This window comes from Hyla sarda, chromosome 2, assembly GCF_029499605.1.
Source record: "Hyla sarda isolate aHylSar1 chromosome 2, aHylSar1.hap1, whole genome shotgun sequence".
NCBI lineage: Eukaryota > Metazoa > Chordata > Amphibia > Anura > Hylidae > Hyla > Hyla sarda.
Genome location: NC_079190.1, coordinates 480,371,378 through 480,390,068, shown reverse-complemented (window position 1 = coordinate 480,390,068; position 18,691 = coordinate 480,371,378). Strand labels below are relative to the sequence as shown.

Below are 18,691 nucleotides of genomic sequence, written 5' to 3'. Positions count from 1 at the left end.
GCTCGCTCTGTGCACCAGATGACAGGGGGTGCTGCAGGAGAGATCGCAGGGATCCCCAGCGGTTGGATAGGGCATAAGATATCTAGGGGCGGAGTTCCCCTTTAAGTAGTCCCCTGGGTCAGAAGCTATAGTGAGGAGGAAAAAAATGAAAGTGCAAAACAAAAAAGCCCTTCGGGGGTTAAAAGTAAATAAATAATTTATTTTTCATGGTCACTGCACTTGCACTCAAATTTAACCCCTGGACATGTTGTATTCATATAGTTATTGATTCTATGGGCACTGGTAATCATGGAATATTGTGTGAGATGCTTCCGCCAGAATTTTCCATGATACAAAATTTGGTGCCAAATTCTGAAGTTTTGATGCAAAAAAATTATGATGGCGGCAAGAAAAAAAATTGTGCGCCAAAATTAGCAGTTTTGTCGCAAAAAAAGAAAAGTGTTATGAAAATAAACTCACATATTTTCAAAGAAGCACAAGAAACCTTTAAAGGAAAACTGTCAGCTTTCTCCCCCCCCGCACTAACCAGCGGTACTGGCCGGTAGTGCGGGGGACGCTGGTCAGTTTGATGCTTACCCTGCCCGCACCCGTTCGGCCGTAATCTTCTATTTTCGGTATATGCTAATTAGGTGCTAACTTGCACCAGTCGGGCTAACTGACACTCTGACGTCAGCGTTTTTGGCCGCAGTGCTGCCCAGCTCATCAATATTCCTCCCCTCCCTCTGCCTCTCCCTCTTCTCCCCGCTCTGTAATGAAGAGGGGGGAGGAATATTGATGAGTTGGGTGGCGCTGCGGCCAGAAACGCTGACGTCAAAGTGCCAGTTAGCCTGGTGCAAGTTAGCACCTAATTAGCATATACCAAAAATAGAAGATTATGGCCGAACGGCGGGGCAGATCCGGGCACGGTAAGCATCAAACTGATCAGCGTCCCCTGCACTACCGCTGGATAGTGTGGGGAAGCAAGCTGACAGTTTTCCTTTAAAAATGTGAGGAGAAAAAAAATGGTGTGATTCATATAGTTGGAGCAGAAATTACAGTAATTTTTAAATATCTCACCCAATGTGAACTGACCTCAACCCACATGTAAGTCTGATTTTACCAAAGCCAGAGGATTCATGGGAAATGTAGGTTGCATTACACAACCCACATCACTGTGCATTCATAAACCAAAAGAGATCCTATCCCATGCCAGCCACATAAAAAAAAAACAGGGAAGCACAAGGTAAACACATGTAAGGAGATTTATCAAGCTCTGTAGTAGATTTTTTTTTTTTTTGTGTAAAAAAGTTGCATGTACTTGTGCACGTGCGACTTTTCTATACATGCTGCAACTTTTTGATTTTTGCTTATTTCAAAGCACACTTCTGAAATCTGCTCACGTGGAAAAAACTTTTTTTTTTTTATACTTTGCAGTGGTCATATATTTATCAAGTGCGATAGTCGCTATTTATGAAGAAAGAATTAGCATTTCCACTTTCATCAAAAAAAACTTTTGATAAATTATAGATTAATGTATACAGAATAACTTTCCAATAGCATGTTATAAAAAAAAAAAATATGCTTCTTTCTATTTAATTTTCCATTTAGAAAAAATGACCACTAGAGGTCTCCCTACCAGTCCTGGTCGCAAGCCTTTTTTTTTTTTTTTTTTTTTTTTTATAGATTTCAGACTCATGATGGAGTCCTAAATCTCAAACTGCAGCCGGGACACAGACAAGCTCAGCACTGCTCCCACTAAATTTTAAAATTAACATTCTGTTAAAATAGAATAAGGCACAAAATAATTGTGTAAGAATTTTTACAAACTACATAAATAGCCCATATGCGGCACTAAAATTTTTCCGTAAAAAAAAAAAAAAAATATCCATAGTAATGCAGCTTCATGCACATTTTGGGGTGGGTAACGTACCGAGCCGTTTTTTTTTTTTGTTTTTGTGGCTTCACTTTTGTGTATGTGCCTGTTGGTGCTGTGCTGTCTTCTTTCCTGACATAAACTCCGGCCTCAGCGCAGCGACGCAAGACTCCACCCACCAACGTCACAAAATGTGGGCTCAAAATTAAACTAAAAAGCCTCCAGAGTACGGATATTCATAGTGCGGCATAGTATGTTTTTTTTTATATTTTTTTTATTTCTGATGAGGGTGGCTGGGTTGTTGCGGGATAGTTGGAGAAATAAAATACTATTGTGCCTTTTTTTAAACTCATTTTACAAATAACCTTCTCTTCATCAATATATAAAATTCATTAGCTCAATTGTCATATAAAAGCTGTACGTTTGAAAAGAATGATATATCTCCAAGAAATCCTTCATTATTCTCTAATACTAAAAAAAAATATACCGTATATACTCGAGTATAAGCCGACCCGAATATAAGCCGAGGCCCCTAATTTCACCCCAAAATCCCAGGAAAGTTTATTGACTCGAGTATAAGCCTCGGGTGGGAAATACATCATCCCCCTCTGTCATCATCCAGACCCCTGTCATTAACACCGTCATCATCATCACCCTGTCATCCTCCCCCCTTCATCATCCCCCCTTCATCTTCCCACCTTCATCATCACCGCCTGTCATCATCCCCTTGTCATCATCCCCTTGTCATCATCCCACAACCCCCTTCATCATCCCCTTGTCATCATCCCCACCCCCTTGTCATCATCCCACCCCCCCTTCATCATCCCCTTGTCATCATCCCCACCCCCTTCATCATCCCCTTGTCATCATCCTCTTGTCATCATCCTCTTGTCATCATCCCACACCCCCCCTTCATCATCCCCTTGTCATAATCCCCCCCCCTTCATCATCCCCCTGTCATCATCACCACATGTCATCATCATCACCGCTTGTCGGCCATCGGCTGTCCGGGCTTGCTGGGAGTTGTAGTTTTGAAACCTCTGGAGGTCTGCAGGTTGAAGACCACTGCGGCCTTCGACATCATCCAGCCCCCTCTCACCCCCTTTAGTTCTGTACTCACCTCCGCTCGGCGCTGGTCCGGTGCTGCAGGACTGTCCGGTGAGGAGGTCGTCCGGTGGGATAGTGTTTCCGGGCTGCCATCTTCACCGGAGGGCCTCTTCTCCGCACTGGCTGCCCGGGCTTGCTGGGAGTTGTAGTTTTGAAACCTCTGGAGGTCCGCAGGTTGAAGACCACTGAGGGCGGAGAGTTCACTCGAGTATAAGCCGAGGGGGGTGTTTTCAGCACGGAAAATCGTGCTGAAAAACTCGGCTTATACTCGAGTATATACGGTGTGTGTGTGTGTGTGTGTGTGTGTGTGTGTGTGTGTATATATGTATATGTATATATATATATATAAAAATACTATTGTGCTTTTTTTTTTTTTAATTAATTTTACAAATAACATTCTCCATCAATATATAAAATTCATTAGTTCTTATTCAAGTTTTTTTTATTTTTATTTTTTACAGTTTTTTTTCCGTTTTAAAGAGCCCCTGAGATTCAACCTACATACATTTTAATGTCTTAATTATGTAAAGTTATATTCATTGTAATGGTAAAGCCTTTGAAATAATTTTACAATTTCCTATTCCCCAGCCTGTCCAGTGACCGAGCTGTTTCCAGCCCCACAGAATGTTCCGCCATCCTGAGCGCCTACACAGAATGTCTTCGCTTCACCATGCAGGAAAACCTAAGAGATGGCGAGGAGAGCGCCAAGATTCGTCAGTCGCTTATTATTGACCAGGTGGGGTACACTTGTTTCTGCTTACCATTGAAAACTGGGAGATATAGTTTTGCAACAGCTGGAGGCCCACCCGCTGGGAAACACTGTTGCAAAACTACAACTTCCAGCATGCCCAGACAGCCAATGGATGTCTGGGCATGCTGGGAGTTGCAGTTTTGCAACATCTGGAGGGCTACGGTTTAGAGACCACTGCTTTACAAGATTTTTCACCTTTCCTGACAATTCTTAGGCTTCCCTTAAAATCAACTGGTGCCAGCAAGTCATACAGATTTGTAAATGATTGCTATTTAAAAATCTTAATCCTTCCAGCACTTATCAGATGCTGTATGATCCACAGGAAGTTGTGTAGTTCTTTTCTGTCTGACCACAGTGCTCTCCGCTGACACATCTATTCATGTCAGGAACTGTCCAGAGTAGAAGCAAATCCCCATAGACAACCTCTCTTGCTCTAAACCACGGGTGTCAAACACAAGGCCCGCGCCAGACCTAGTCATGTGGCCCGCTTAGCCGCCGCCGGCCGCCAACCTTCACCAACGTCTGCCCTCTAGCGATCCTCCTTCTGTCCTCCTGGTCCTCCGTCTCTATGGATGTACGCACGGGACGTCGTCAGTGACGTCTCAAGCGTACAACCATAGAGACGCGGGAGGACCAGGAGGACGGCAGGATCACCGCAGGAGGACGATCTCCGGCCGGGACCTGGTAAGTGACCGGCGGCGCGTTATCTTCTTCTCTTCAGCGTTACGGTCACCGCTCGACCGGTCCTGGCACCTACTGCTATGGTCCATAGGCCATAGCAGTAGATTGTGACCCCGGGCCGGAGGAGCGGTGACCAGATCACAGTGGGGGCAGCACACAGACATACAGCCTCCAGCCATACACTGTATATGGCTGGAGGCTGTATGTCTGTGGGGGGGGGGGGGGGGGGTGTTGCCAACCTAATGTGGGGGGAACTATACTGCCAACTAATGTGGGGGAACATGCTGCCAACTAATGTGGGCGAACATGCTGCCAACTAATGTGGGGGGAACTATACTGCCTACCTAATGTGGGGGGAACTATACTGCCTACCTAATGTGGGGGGAACTATACTGCCAACCTAATGTGGAGGGAACATGCTGCCAACTAATGTGGGGGGAACTATACTGCCTACCTAATGTGGGGGAACTATACTGCCAACCTAATGTGGGGGGAACTATACTGCCAACCTAATGTGGGGGAACATGCTGCCAACTAATGTGGGGGGAACTATACTGCCTACCTAATGTGGGGGAACTATACTGCCTAGTAATGTGGGGGAACATGCTAACCACCTAATGTGGGGGGAACTATACTGCCAACCTAATGTGGGGGGAACTACAAGGTGCTGTACATTGCGGTAGGAGGGGTAGTCTTATATGGCGAGTATATCCCAAACTCTACATTTTAACTGTAAAAGTTGGGGGTCATCTTATACACCGGCATATACGGTATGTGGGGGGGGGGGGGTAGGGGTCCTACAGATACAACCGGCCCTTTGAGGTTGACCAAACTGCTGATGAGGCCCCTGATGAATTTGAGTTTGACACCCCTGCTCTAGACAGTTCGTAACATGGACAGAGGTGTCAGCAGAGAGCACTGTGTTCAGGCAGAAAAGAAATTAAAAAAGAAAAGATCTTCCTCTGGAGCATACAGCAGCTCATAAGTACTGGAATGATTACAATTTTTAAATAGAAGTAATTTACAAATCTGTTTAACTTTCTGGCACCAGTTGACTTTTTTTTTGCCTCTGGAGTACCCCTTTAACCCCTTAAGGACTCAGCCCATTTTGGCCTTAAGGACTCAGACAATTTAATTTTTACGTTTTCATTTTTTCCTCCTCGCCTTCTAAAAATCATAACTCTTTTATATTTTCATCCACAGACTAGTATGAGGGCTTGTTTTTTGCGCGACCAGTTGTCCTTTGTAATGACATAACTCATTATGTCATAAAATGTATGGCGCAACCAAAAAACACTATTTTTGTGGGGAAATTAAAACGAAAAACGCAATTTTGCTAATTTTGGAAGGTTTCGTTTTCACGCCGTACAATTTATGGTAAAAATGACATGTGTTCTTTATTCTGAGGGTCAATACGATTAAAATGATACCCATTATTACATACTTTTATATTATTCTTGCGCTTAAAAAAAATCACAAACTTTTTAACCAAATTAGTACTTTTATAATCCCTTTATTTTGATGACCTATAACTTTTTTATTTTTCCGTATAAGCGGCGGTATGGGGGCTCATTTTTTGCGCCATGATCTGTACTTTTTTTTTTTATACCACATTTGCATATAAAAAACTTTGAATACATTTTTTATAATTTTTTTTTAATAAAATGTATTAAAAAAGTAGGAATTTTGGACTTTTTTTTTTTTTTTTTCGTTCACGCCGTTAACCGTACGGGATCATTAACATGTTATTTTAATAGTTTGGACATTTACGCACGCGGCGATACCAAATATGTCTATAAAAAAAAATGTTTACGCTTTTTGGGGGTAAAATAGGAAAAAACGGACGTTTTACGTTTTTATTGGGGGAGGGGATTTTTCACTTTTTTTTACTTTTACATTTTTTTAAATTTTTTTTTATTCATAGCAATACCATGATTGCGAATACTGATCTGTTCTATGTATAGGACATAGAACAGATCAGTGTTTTCGGTCATCTTCTGCTCTGGTCTGCTCGATCACAGACCAGAGCAGGAGACGCCGGGAGCCGCACGGAGGAAGGAGAGGGGACCTCCGTGCGGCGTTATGAATGATCGGATCCCCGCAGCAGCGCTGCGGGCGATCCGATCATTCATTCAAATCGCGCACTGCCGCAGATGCCGGGATCTGTATTGATCCCGGCACCTGAGGGGTTAATGGCGGACGCCCGCGAGATCGCGGGCGTCGGCCATTGCCGGCGGGTCCCTGGCTGCGATCAGCAGCCGGGATCAGCCGCGCATGACACGGGCATCGCTCCGATGCCCGCGGTTATGCTTAGGACGTAAATGTACGTCCTGGTGCATTAAGTACCACCGCACCAGGACGTACATTTACGTCCTGCGCCCTTAAGGGGTTAAACTATGGTTGACAGCTGTAGCAGTCTTCTGACTGGATGTTAGAGCTGTTGCCCATATCATGGACACTAATCATCACTAGTCCAACAGTGCCATCTGTTTCATTCCAGCACAGCTGCATCCATATGTTTCATTACTATAACTGCGTCATGTGATCACCAGGCGGCACTTCACACACTCTGCTGCCCCGCTCCACTGCTGGTTGGTTTCCCCATACATATCATGGCAACCTATGGAGAAGCATGTGACCATACAGAGGAAGGAGAGTGAAATGTATCATCACATGCTCCTACATAGGAGTCTATGATATTGACATGGAAACCAACTAGTACATCAGAGAACGGGGCATCAGAACTGGGCTGTAGTTTTACAGAATGGAGTAGCAGACATAATTAACCATATAAGTGCCACAAGGGGGGGGGGGGCGCTCTTGACACAAACTTCCTACAGGTTGTCCTCCCTCCGGGCGTGTTTGGCAAACCAAATACAGGCGGTCCTAGGGTCTAATTACAAGGCGGCAAACTACCTGCCTACTGGTGGCGCAAGCTACCTACAGTAGGGCAAACCACTTACTGATGGGTCCTACCTAAACAGGACAAGCTACCTACAGGGGGCAAACTGCATACAGGGAGGGGGCTGTGTTCTCCGCCATAAAAACTAATTTATTGTGGTGTACCCTGAGGTGAAACAGGTTGGGAAACTCTGATCCATACAATCAGTTAATTTCTTGTACACACAGTGCGGCCTGTAGCGTTTTTCCATTCCATGCACTTTAATGAGCCATATTTAAAGGGACCCCATCCAGATATCCCGCTGGTATTTTGGAGATTGTAAAACTAGTGTTTTGAGGCTATACATAGCTCTGACTACAGATACCTACTGATGGAACGGCGGCCAAATATTGTGCTTTGCAGAGATTGAATATTTGGTCTGAGCGTGTTGCGTCTGGGGTAGAATGTTGTAGAATGGTGACAGGAATAGTTGCGTAACATGTTGTAAATATTTTGATTAAAATCTAATTAAATGAAATCTTTCAAAATGATCTGCGTGTTACAGCGTGTGTGGGCATGTGAGCGGAGGGGGCGGGGGGGGGGTGCAGCGCATCGCTACTTCATTGGACGACTGAAACTTTATTCTGTATGTACTTATGGTGCCAAGTTGTGAGGTCATGTTTGGTGTTGCTGGCATTTTTACGGAGTGTACTTGTAACTATTTAGTGATCGTAACGTCTCACTTTGTTGGGTTGGTCACAGGTCCTCTTTAAAGGGGTACCCTACTGGAAAACCATTTTTATTTTTTTTTATCAACTGGTGCAATAAAGTTAAAGGGGTACTCCGGTGCTGACTTTTCCTATTCCATCCTGCCCGGGCTGCAAAAAAAAGAGAAAAAAAAAAACTTTCACTTACCTTCCTACCTTCCCCTGGAGCTCCGCAACAGCTGGTCAGTCGGCCGGGCTGTCTGCCGAGGTGGGACATCGCTGCGGCCGGTGATAGGCTGAAGCGCCGCGTGACGTACCAGGCTAAGGGAAGTAGGTAGTAGACAGCCCGGCCGACCGATCAGCTGTTTTGCAGCCCAGGCAGGATGGAATAGGAAAAGTCTGCACCAGACAGATTTGTAAATTACTTCTATTAAAAAATCTTAATCCTTCCAGTACTTATTAGCTGCTGAATACTACAATTCTTTTCTTTTTGGAACACACAGCTCTCTGCTGACATCATGAGCACAGTGCTCTCTGCTGACATCTCTGTCCATAGCAGCATATGTTTGCTATGGGGATTTTCTCCTACTCTGGACAGTTATTAAAATGGACAGAGATGTCAGCAGAGAGCACTGTGGTCATGATGTCAGCAGAGAGCTCTGTGTTCCAAAAAGAAAAGAATTTCCTCTGTAGTATTCAGCACCTAATAAGTACTGGAAGGATTAAAATAGAAGTGATTTACAAATCTGTTTAACTTTCTGGCACCAGTTGATTTAAAAAAAAAAAAAAAAACTTTTTCCGTCGGAGTACCCCTTTAATCAATAATTGATAAATGATGTATCATATATACACCGAATAGGCATATCCCTCCCTAATTCATGCTGATAGCAATAAATTAGTAACGATGTCTAGGACAGAGTTTTGCACAATGAATAAGCTGTTGCCCCAACTAGCACATTTATATTGTATTGTCTGCCTAGACTCCCTTAAAGGGGTACTCCGGTGGAAAACATATATATATATATATATATATATATATATATATATATATATATATATATATATATATACATATACATATACATAATTTTATTTTTTATTTATTTATTTTTTTTAAATCAACTGGTACCAGAAAGTTAAACACATTTGTAAATTACTTCTGTTAAATAATCTTAATCCTTCCAGCAGTTATCAGCTGCTGAAGTTGAGTTATTATTTTCTGACTGACCACAGTGCTCTCTGCTGACACCTCTGCTTGTCTCAGGAACGGTCCGAAGCATTAGAGGTTTGCTATGGGGAGTTGCTCCTACTCTGGACAGTTCCTGAAACAGACAGAGGTGTCAGCATAGAGCACTGTGGTCAGACAGAAAAGAACAACTTCAGCTGAAAACTACTGGAAGGCTAAGTTTCTACTTGTTTTTTCTTTTTTGGAAAAACGCAAAGAAAAACGCCAATTCTGCCGCATGCCATTTTTTCGGCCAAAAAACTCTGCGGCCAGATGTTAGCTGTAAATCAATGAGAAATCGCAAAATTCTTTTTCCACTTGGCGTTTTTCAGTTTGATGGTTTTTTTTAATCCTTTTGACTTTTTTTCATTTTTTTTTTTGGTGTTTTTCAGCTCCTTGGCTGTTTTGCAGAATCGCAGCATGTTGAGCCACTGGCGTTTTTTTTCCCTGAAAAAAAAGTGATGGAGATACCTTTTTTAATAAAATTTCTTGGGTACCGTTAAAAAAAAATACAGTAGTGATGGAAAAAATTGTATTTAACAAAATGTTTCTTTTTTTACAACAAAATTTTTATTAATTTTTAAACAGGGATCAATTTATGTGGGCGGGCAGGGACCTAAAAATGTATTGTGTGTGTGTTTTTCACTTTTTAGTCTTTATATTTTAGGTCGTACTACTACTCCCAGCATGGAACACACACTGTTCCATAATGGGAGTAATTGACAGACCGCCCGGGTTCCGTTGCGATCCTCCTGTATAATGTATAGATGCGGCCGCTCTTCTCTGGTCCCTTGCACACGTATATATACACATATTCATATCTCCCGCAGAAAGCTGGGATTGGCCAGATGGTTCCAGCCAATCACAGCTCTCTGTGGGAAATAGGAATATGTGTATATATACGGCCGTGCAGGGGACCATAGGAGAGCGGCCGCATCTATACATTATACAGGATGATGACAGCGGGTGTCAGGACTGACACCCAGGACGATATGTCTATTAGTACAGGTACGAATACTCCCATCATGAAACAATCTGTTCCATGCTGGGAGTAGTAGTACTACTTAAAAAATTTTGAAAAAGAGAGGGAAAAAAAGTGAAACACACACACTTTATAAAAAATTAATTAAAATTTTGTTGAAAAAAAATGTATTTAACAAAATTTATATTTTTTATATCACTACTGCGTCCTTAGTACCCAACAAATTTTGGGTACCATAAAAAAAAAAAAAACGCCAATGGGGCCAAAAATGCAATTTCCACACAAATGAAAAAACGCCAGACGCAGGAAATTGCACTGGCGTTTTTTCTGGCATTTTTTTTTAAACCAAAAAATGCAGGGCAAAAAACAAGTAGAAACTTAGCCGAAGGATTAAAACATTTTAATAGAAGTAATTTACAAATCAGTTTCGCTTTCTGGAGCCAGTTGATATGGAACGACCCCTTTACTACCCCTTTAATGGCTTCTGTGCATTATCATCTGCCATGGAGTGCCCAAGTGCTTACCCATTATAATCAAATGCCTTTGCACCCCAACTCTGTTTCGTGTTGTCACTTTTTAAAGGGGCCGGCGTCTGACAGTAGCCCCTTTTAAAAAGTGGCAACACGAAGTGGGGAACTTTTTTTAAATTATATTTTTATAATAAAGATTTATATATTTTATTGCAAGTGGTTTTGTGAACTCCGTTTTCTCTTGGGTATGCAATCATTAGTTGTGGAGTTCCCACTAATTTTGGGATCATGTTAGACACCAATATGCAATGATGATGATCTATAGTAAAAGGTGTCTGGTTGGTTTCTCTTTGTGTTTGAGATTTTACATGCAGATTATTTTTCTTCCTCAGTTGATCCCTCTTATCGACTCCTCAGTAAAAGACTCACGACTACAGAGCAGTCCGCTGTTTGGCCTCGTAGAGGAGACCATCCATTCGTGGGAGACAAAAGCAGGAGGCCAGGAGGCGGGAGAAGACCTTACCGAGACTTACTCTGCCGTGTTGTCTTCCTTCTGGGAAAGTTTGGAGCAGGTGTGTGTCGCCCAAGTGGACGTCATAGAAGCCGGAGAGAGGGAACTGGCCGGAGTTTCGGGGCTTCTACAAGTCATGCAGAACCCAAATTGTTCTCAGAAGGCAACGAAAAAGAAGAAAGCCAAAATCAGATTTACAGATGAAGACGACGACGTGAAGGACAGCGTGGATTCTCTGATGGCTTCCGTCTCCCGGACAAAGGACGGGGACCGAGGTCTGAACGACCTAAGAAAGGAGCGTCTCCAGGACCTGGTCTGTAAGCTGGCAGAGCTAAGCATGGTGTACATCACCGAACAAGGGTCCAACCGGCACCTGAGGTTTCTGGCAGCTCTTCTTAGCACCTTCTCCTCTCTCAGGGTGTTCCATGTGCTTCTAGAACAAAGCAGTGAAGACGACACATGTCTGAATTCCGGAAACCCAGCCGTGCAGTTCTTGCATCAAAAATTAACAATTTGGCTTAAAGAAGGCACCCGAGAAGATGCCGACTTCTTAGTAGACATCCTGTATAGTGTCCTGAATTGTTGTCCCGTGGCTTTGGAGAGAAAACTTCTTTTGGACAGCTTAGTCAAGGTAATGGATATTGGGCTTTTTCGAGTTTACAATAAAAAAAAAGTATGCATAAACTTAAAATTTTCATTTTGGTGCACCCTACTAATTGTGAGCCAAAACCGAAAATTTAAGCGGTACTTGCACGAAAACAGAAACCTAAAATGCATTGCCATACCCAATTAAAGGAGTATTCCAGTATTGAAAAACGTATCCTCTATCCTAAGGATAGGGGATAAGTTTCAGATCGCTAGGAGTCCGACCGCTGGGACCCCCGAAACCTCCCATACGGGGCCCCGGCAGTCCGCACAAAGGGGTCGACCACCGCACGGCTGACACGCCCCTTTAATACAACTCTATGGCCGAGCCAGAGCGCTGCCTTTGGAAATCTCTGGCTCTGCCATAGCGCTATGTTGAGGGGACGCGGCCGCTATGTCAGATGCTGCTTTGTGCGGTCATCGACACGCTATCTGGCCGGAGAGAGCCGGGGTTCCAGCGGTCGGACCACCCGCAATCTGAAACTTATCCCCTATCCTTAGAATAGGGAATACGTTTTTCAATACTGGACTACTCCTTTAAAAAAAAGTTTAAATAAAATAATTTTATTACACTTACCGTCAGATTACTTAAAAATGCTCTGCAACTGACCCAAAACTACTAGTTTTCAGTCAGCTGCAGAGCATGGGGCTATTTCAGGGCATGCTGGTAGTTGTACTCGCTTTGGGTAAGCTTCAGAGCCATAGGCTGTGCCAGGGCATGCTGGGAGTTGAAGTTAGTTACTAACTACAACTCCCAGCATGTTGCACTATAACAAATACTATATTTTTATATAAAGTGCAACATGCTGGGAGTTGAAGTTCTAGTTTGGGTCAGCTGCAGAGCCACAGGCTGTGTTAGGGCATGCTGAGATTTGCAGTTAGTTACTAACTACAACTCCCAGCATGCCCTGACAGCCTGTGGCTCTGCAGCTGACCCTGATCTCTATGCACTATAGAGGCGATAATTTTTTGCTGCCGAAAATCCGGTGCATCACTACTTACAAAGCTTTTTTTTTTTTTTTTTTTTTTTTTTTTTTTTAATATACAAGTAAAGCTTTAGGTGTCTCTGTCACTTTAAAAATATTTTGACATGTTCTAGAGACATGTCAAAAGTTTGGATCTGTTGGGGGTCTGGATGTTCAGACCTCCACGGATCATTAGATACAGCCAGAAGTGTGCGGCTGAGCACTTCACTTTGCGGCTCGCTGTGCCTCCTGTCTCTCTGTAAGAGAGTGTCTCCATAGACCAGTGTTTTTTAAAAAGTGTACCTCCAGCTGTTGCAGAACTACAACTCCCAGCATGCCCGGACAGCCTCCGGCTGTCCGGGCATGCTGGAAGTTGTAGTTTTGCAACAGCTGGAGGCATACTGTTTTGAAAACACTGTCGTAGACTGCAGTGAGGCGGAAAAGGTAGCAAGCCAATGAGCAAAGCGCTTAGTTGAGTTCTTCTTGAAAAATGAAGTTTTCTATGTTTTATTTGTGTTTAAAAAAAAAGCTGCAACTAGGTGTCTCCCTACTTGTCCAGAGCACATTTCCCCCCTATCTCTTGCGCAGACTTTGAACTCTTGCTGGTCTGGCAAAAGTCCAAAATCAGGAAATGCAGTCTGGAGTGCTGAGGAGTGTGTGCAGCCTTAGGCAATCATAGCTCATCTCACACTGAACTGCTCTGGGCTGTGTGTAGCAGAGTGAGGGAGGAAGTTCTCCCCTGTATGGCTTCAGATGATGTCACACCTGCTGGGGAACGCCCCTTCCCAGTCTGTGAATCTGACTGAGCAGAAAATACAGAGCAATATCAAGGTAAAAAACTAAAAAAAAACTAAAAAATATAGTCAGGGCGGGGGGGGGGTTATCATGATGGGGGCATTGAACAGGGAGGATTATAAAATGTATATGACAGGTCATATCATGATCATATCATATCAGATCATGACAGGTACTCTTTAAATCCTGCGCATCAAATATGCGCAGGATACTTTTACGTGTGAATAGACCCCTTAAACGTGAAAAGTTTACAGTCTTCTGGATTACTGGTAACTCCGCGATCTCCTGCACAGCCCTTCGCATGCACGGAGCTGGTTCGACCACCATACAGAGTGGTGGCAGACATGCCCCCTCCATGCATCTCTATGAGAAAGCCGGAAATACTGCGCTCGTGTATCTCCTGCTCTCCCATAGAGATGCATGCAGTGGGCGTAAGTTAAGTGCCGAAGTACCCCTTTAATTTTTTTATGACAAATTGGACAGCACCAATGATTTATTATGTATTGGTTCATGGCAACACCCACTATTCCCGATTTGGAGGAGGTTGAGTCGATTGCTCTTTATTGAAATTAATGGAGACAAGTTGTAATACCACACACAACCTGAGGACAGGAGTGGTGCTGTTTTTGGAAAAAATTAGCTCTGTCATTTTTTATTCCTGTAAAAACCGTTTAAGACAAAGTCTTAGCATCAGAAGGAGAACTTCTACCCCCTGTAACATCTTCATTGAGGCCTGTTAATCCTGTTCCTCATTCTTTTCTTTATTCTAGATGGAGTTTCAGTGGCACATTCTCCTTTACATCATTCAGAAGGTTAGTAATTTGTGCTTTTTTTATTTTATTTTTTTATTTTATCATTACTTTTCTATACTGGTAGTATATATATATATATATATATATATATATATATATATATATATATATATATATATGTAGCACATTGGATAGTCCAGTGTTTCCCAACCAGTGTGCCTCCAGCTGTTGCAAAACTACAACTCCCAGCATGCTGGGAGTTGTAGTTTTGCAACAGCTGGAGGCACACTGGTTGGAAACACTGGGGTAGTTGCTCTCATAGGATGCTATAAGGGTCACCACATTGGTTGTCAACCAACTTTCCTATAATTAAAAATGTCAGCGTAAAAGGAAATCTACTTGTTCCTGCAATTATTTTAGAGGGAAATGTTTTTAAAGGGGTACTCCAGTGGAAAACATTTTATTTTTTTTTTTTAAATCAACTGGTGCCAGAAAGTTAAACAGATTTGTAAATTACTTCTATTTAAAAATCTTAATCCTTCCAGTACTTATCAGCTGCTGTATGCTACAAAGGAAGTTTTTTTTCTTTTTTAATTTATTTTCTGTCTGACCACAGTGCTCTCTGCTGACACCTCTGTTCATCTCAGGAATTGTCCAGAACAGGAGCAAATCCCCATAGCAAACCTCTCCGGCTCTGGACAGTTCCTGAGATGGACAGAGGTGTCAGAAGAGAGCACTGTGGTCAGACAAAAAAGAAGTTAAAAAAGAAAATATCTTCCTTTGTAGTATACTGCAGCTGATAAGTACATCACAGCCGGAGTCCTGCCGCAGCTGCTGGAGTCCCGCAGATCCCGGCAGCATTAACCTCATAGATGCCGTGATCAATTCTGATCACAGCATCTATGGTGTTGACAGGGGGAGCCCGCTCCACCTATTCACCAATGCCGGCGCCGCGATATGATCGCTGGTCGTTGTTGGTTGCTATGGCAGCAAGAGGTCAGATCATGACCTCCTGTATGCCTGCTATGGAAACCTGTGAGATCCAGCCACAGGCTGTACTGTGTGCAGCTGATCGGGTCATACTGTGCTGCATTACAAATGTATTGCAGCATAGTATAACCAGTAAAAAGTGTAAAAAATGTAATAAATACTTAAATAAAAGTATGAAGTATATAAAAAAAAAAAATGCCCCTTTCCCAATAAAAGCCCTGTATTATGACCAAAAAAGATCAAAATCACAAATCATATACATAATAGGTATTGCCACGTCGGTAATGATGTGTACTATAAAACTAAAATGTAAATGTTCCCGTACGGTGAGCGCCGTAAAAAACAAGCAACAAAAAAAGAGCAAAATTCGCCAATTTTGATACAAATAGCGGAATAAAAAAGATCAAAATGTAGCACGTAGCGCAAAAATGATACCAATAAAAAGTGCAGCTCATCCCGCAAAAAATAAGCCCTTACTCAATGGCGTCAGACGAAAAGTAAAAAAGTTACGGCTGTTGGAAAATGAATGGCAGAAAAATAATTTTGCTCAGAAAAGGAAAAAGAACATAGAAAGCGATATAAAATGGGTATCGCCATAATCGTACTGACCCACAGAATAAATATAACATCACTTTTACCGCACAGTGTACACCATTAAAAAAAATTATAAAAAATAAACAGACATTTTCCAGTTTTTCACAATATTATGGACAAAAATATTTTCCACCAAAAATGCGGCATTTGTTAACCAAAATGCACCCCTTATATAAAGTACAATATGTCACGAAAAAACAATATCAGAATCGGTCTGCTCAGAAAAAGCAGGAAAAAAAAAGAGCCTGGTCATTAAGGTAAAAAATGGGTCAATCCTTAAGGGGTTAAAGGAGTAGTCCAGTGGTGATTCAGTGGTGAGCAACTTATCCCCTATCCTAAGGATAGGGGATAAGTTGCAGATCGCGGGGGGTCCGACTGCTGGGGCCCCCTGCGATCTCCTGTATGGAGCCCCGACAGCCCGCGGGAAGGGGGCGTGTCGACCTCCGCACGAGGCGGCGGCCGACACGCCCCCTCAATACAACTCTATGGCAGAGCCGAAGCGCTGCCTTCGGCAATCTCCGGCTCTGCCATAGAGATGTATTGAGGGGGCGTGTCGGCCGCCGCCTCGTGCGGGGGTCGACACCCGCTATCTCGGCGGATAGCCGGGGCCTCGTACAGAGAGATCGCAGGGGGCCCCAGCGGTCGGACCCCCCGCGATCTCAAACTTATCCCCTATCCTTAGGATAGGGGATAAGTTTTTCACCACTGGACTACCCCTTTAATAGAAAGCTATCCAATACCCTGTTTTTTATTTTTTTCTGTCTTCTTCAGGCTTGTTCAGATCCTGTAAAACACTCCTTGATCTGTGATTGGCTGAAAGGCGAGGTTCTGGGTGACAAGCTGATCGCTCTAGCCGGTGATCTGTGCAGCGCAGGATTGGTAGACAGGACAAGACAACAAGAGCCGTACTGCAGCGATAAGTGGGCTCTGCTGAGTCTGGTTCTGTCCGAACACGTGAAGAACGGTAAGTGGGGGGTACGGCCACACTGACATTGCTGAGCTCCAGCTTCTCCAACCATACTGGAACATGTTCCTCTCTCGCATTAGACCTAGTATATAGGGTTAGAGGGGGACTCCGGTGGCGAAAAATATATTTTTTTATTTTTTCAAATAAACTGGTGCCAGAAAGTTATACAGATTTGTAAATTACTTCTATTTAAAAATCTTAATCCTTCCAGTACTTATCAGTTGCTGTATACTACAGAGGAAGTTCTTTTCTTTTTGAATTTCCTTTCTGGCTGACCACAGTGCTCTCTGCTGACACCTCTGTCCATGTCAGGAACTGTCCAGAGCAGGATAGGTTTACTATGACATGGACCGAGGTGTCAGCAGAGAGCACTGTGGTCAGACTGGAAAGAAATGTAAAAAGAAAAGAACTTCCTCTGTAGTATACAGCAGCTGATAAGTACTGGAAGGATTACGATTTTTAAATAGAAGTAATTTACAAATCTGTTCAACTTTCTGGCATCAGTTGATTTAAAAAACATGTTTTCCACCGGAGTACCCCTTTAAGAATAATTCTGAAGGATAAGTATGGATCCAGCCAAGTGTGTTCCCAGATTGTCTTTTTTTTTTTTTTAAGCCATCTGTAACCATGGTGACATATAGATCTGCATGGTAAGTCATCTGTAACCATGGTGACATATAGATCTGCATGGTAGCTGTTAAGAGGTGCACTGAATACCAACATTCTGGATGTGCTTGGTGGGGAACTGGAAATTACTTTTTAAAGGAAAAAACTGTTTCTTCTGTATTATTGTATTATATTAGAGTTTTTAAGGGGCAGTAACACAATAGTGTTAAGTGCAAGTGCAGCCAAAAAGCAATGATCTGCATCCCACCTGTGGCTCTGAAGCTGGTGCTACAACGGAGGTTGACTGGGCATGCTGGGAGTTGTAGTTCTGCACCAGCCACAGGTTGCAGATCACTGCTATAGAGAAAGCATTTCAGGCTGCACTTCCCTGTTCCTCCACTAGGAAATCACTATAGAGCTGCCTGTGTTGCCTATAGCCACAGCAGGCTCATCCCCACTCCGATCTCTAGGGGACAGCGGTCTCTCAGCTGAGTTCCAGTCATAGTAAAGGGTTAATTAATTATAACCCATTAACAGAACTGACACACTGTCCAAGCGCCAGCCTGCAGCGCCACCATAGGGATAAAGCAGCATTGCACATTGTCCATTTTTATCTGTGGGCTGTTTGTGTAATACAGGACAGGATGGGGTATGCCAGAGGAGGAGACACTCTGGTCGAGAGGTGGGAATCCAGAACAGAGGACCGCCATCTATTAAATGCAAATCTCTTAAAGGGGTGCTCCGCCCCTAGACATCTTATCCCCTATCCCCAGCGGCGGGACCCCCGCGATCTCACAGCTGCACCCAGCATTCGTTTAGACCAGTGGTCTCCAACCTGCGGACCTCCAGATGTTGCAAAACTACAACTCCCAGCATGCCCGGACAGCCGTTGGCTGTCCGGGCATGCTGGGAGTTGTAGTTTTGCAACATCTGGTGGTCCACAGGTTGGAGACCACTGGTTTAGAGTGTCGGGTGCAGCGCCAGAGGTTTATGACGTCAGTCAGGCCCGCTTGTGCCACGCCCCCTCAATGCAAGTCTATCACGAGTGGGGCGGGGCGTGACTGTGATGTCACAAGCCTCCGCCCCGCTTCTCCAGTCATCCGGCACGGAGTGATGTTTGCTCCATGCTCCGGATGACTGGGGTGCCGCAACCGAGATCGCAGGGGCCCCAGCAACGGGACTCCCGCGATCAGACATCTTATCCCCTATC

The 18,691-nt window shown here is 43.6% G+C and overlaps 1 protein-coding gene across 1 annotated transcript in view; it reads left to right on the top strand.

Moving 5' to 3' along the window:
• LTN1 (listerin E3 ubiquitin protein ligase 1) overlaps nucleotides 1-18,691 on the top strand; it is a 161,974-nt gene that overhangs the window by 50,627 nt on the left and 92,656 nt on the right. The window contains exons 9-12 of the mRNA XM_056559464.1: nucleotides 3,548-3,695; nucleotides 11,049-11,798; nucleotides 14,343-14,384; nucleotides 16,680-16,872. Coding sequence (XP_056415439.1) covers nucleotides 3,548-3,695; nucleotides 11,049-11,798; nucleotides 14,343-14,384; nucleotides 16,680-16,872 — 1,133 coding nt within the window. The remainder of the gene's footprint in view (nucleotides 1-3,547; nucleotides 3,696-11,048; nucleotides 11,799-14,342; nucleotides 14,385-16,679; nucleotides 16,873-18,691) is intronic.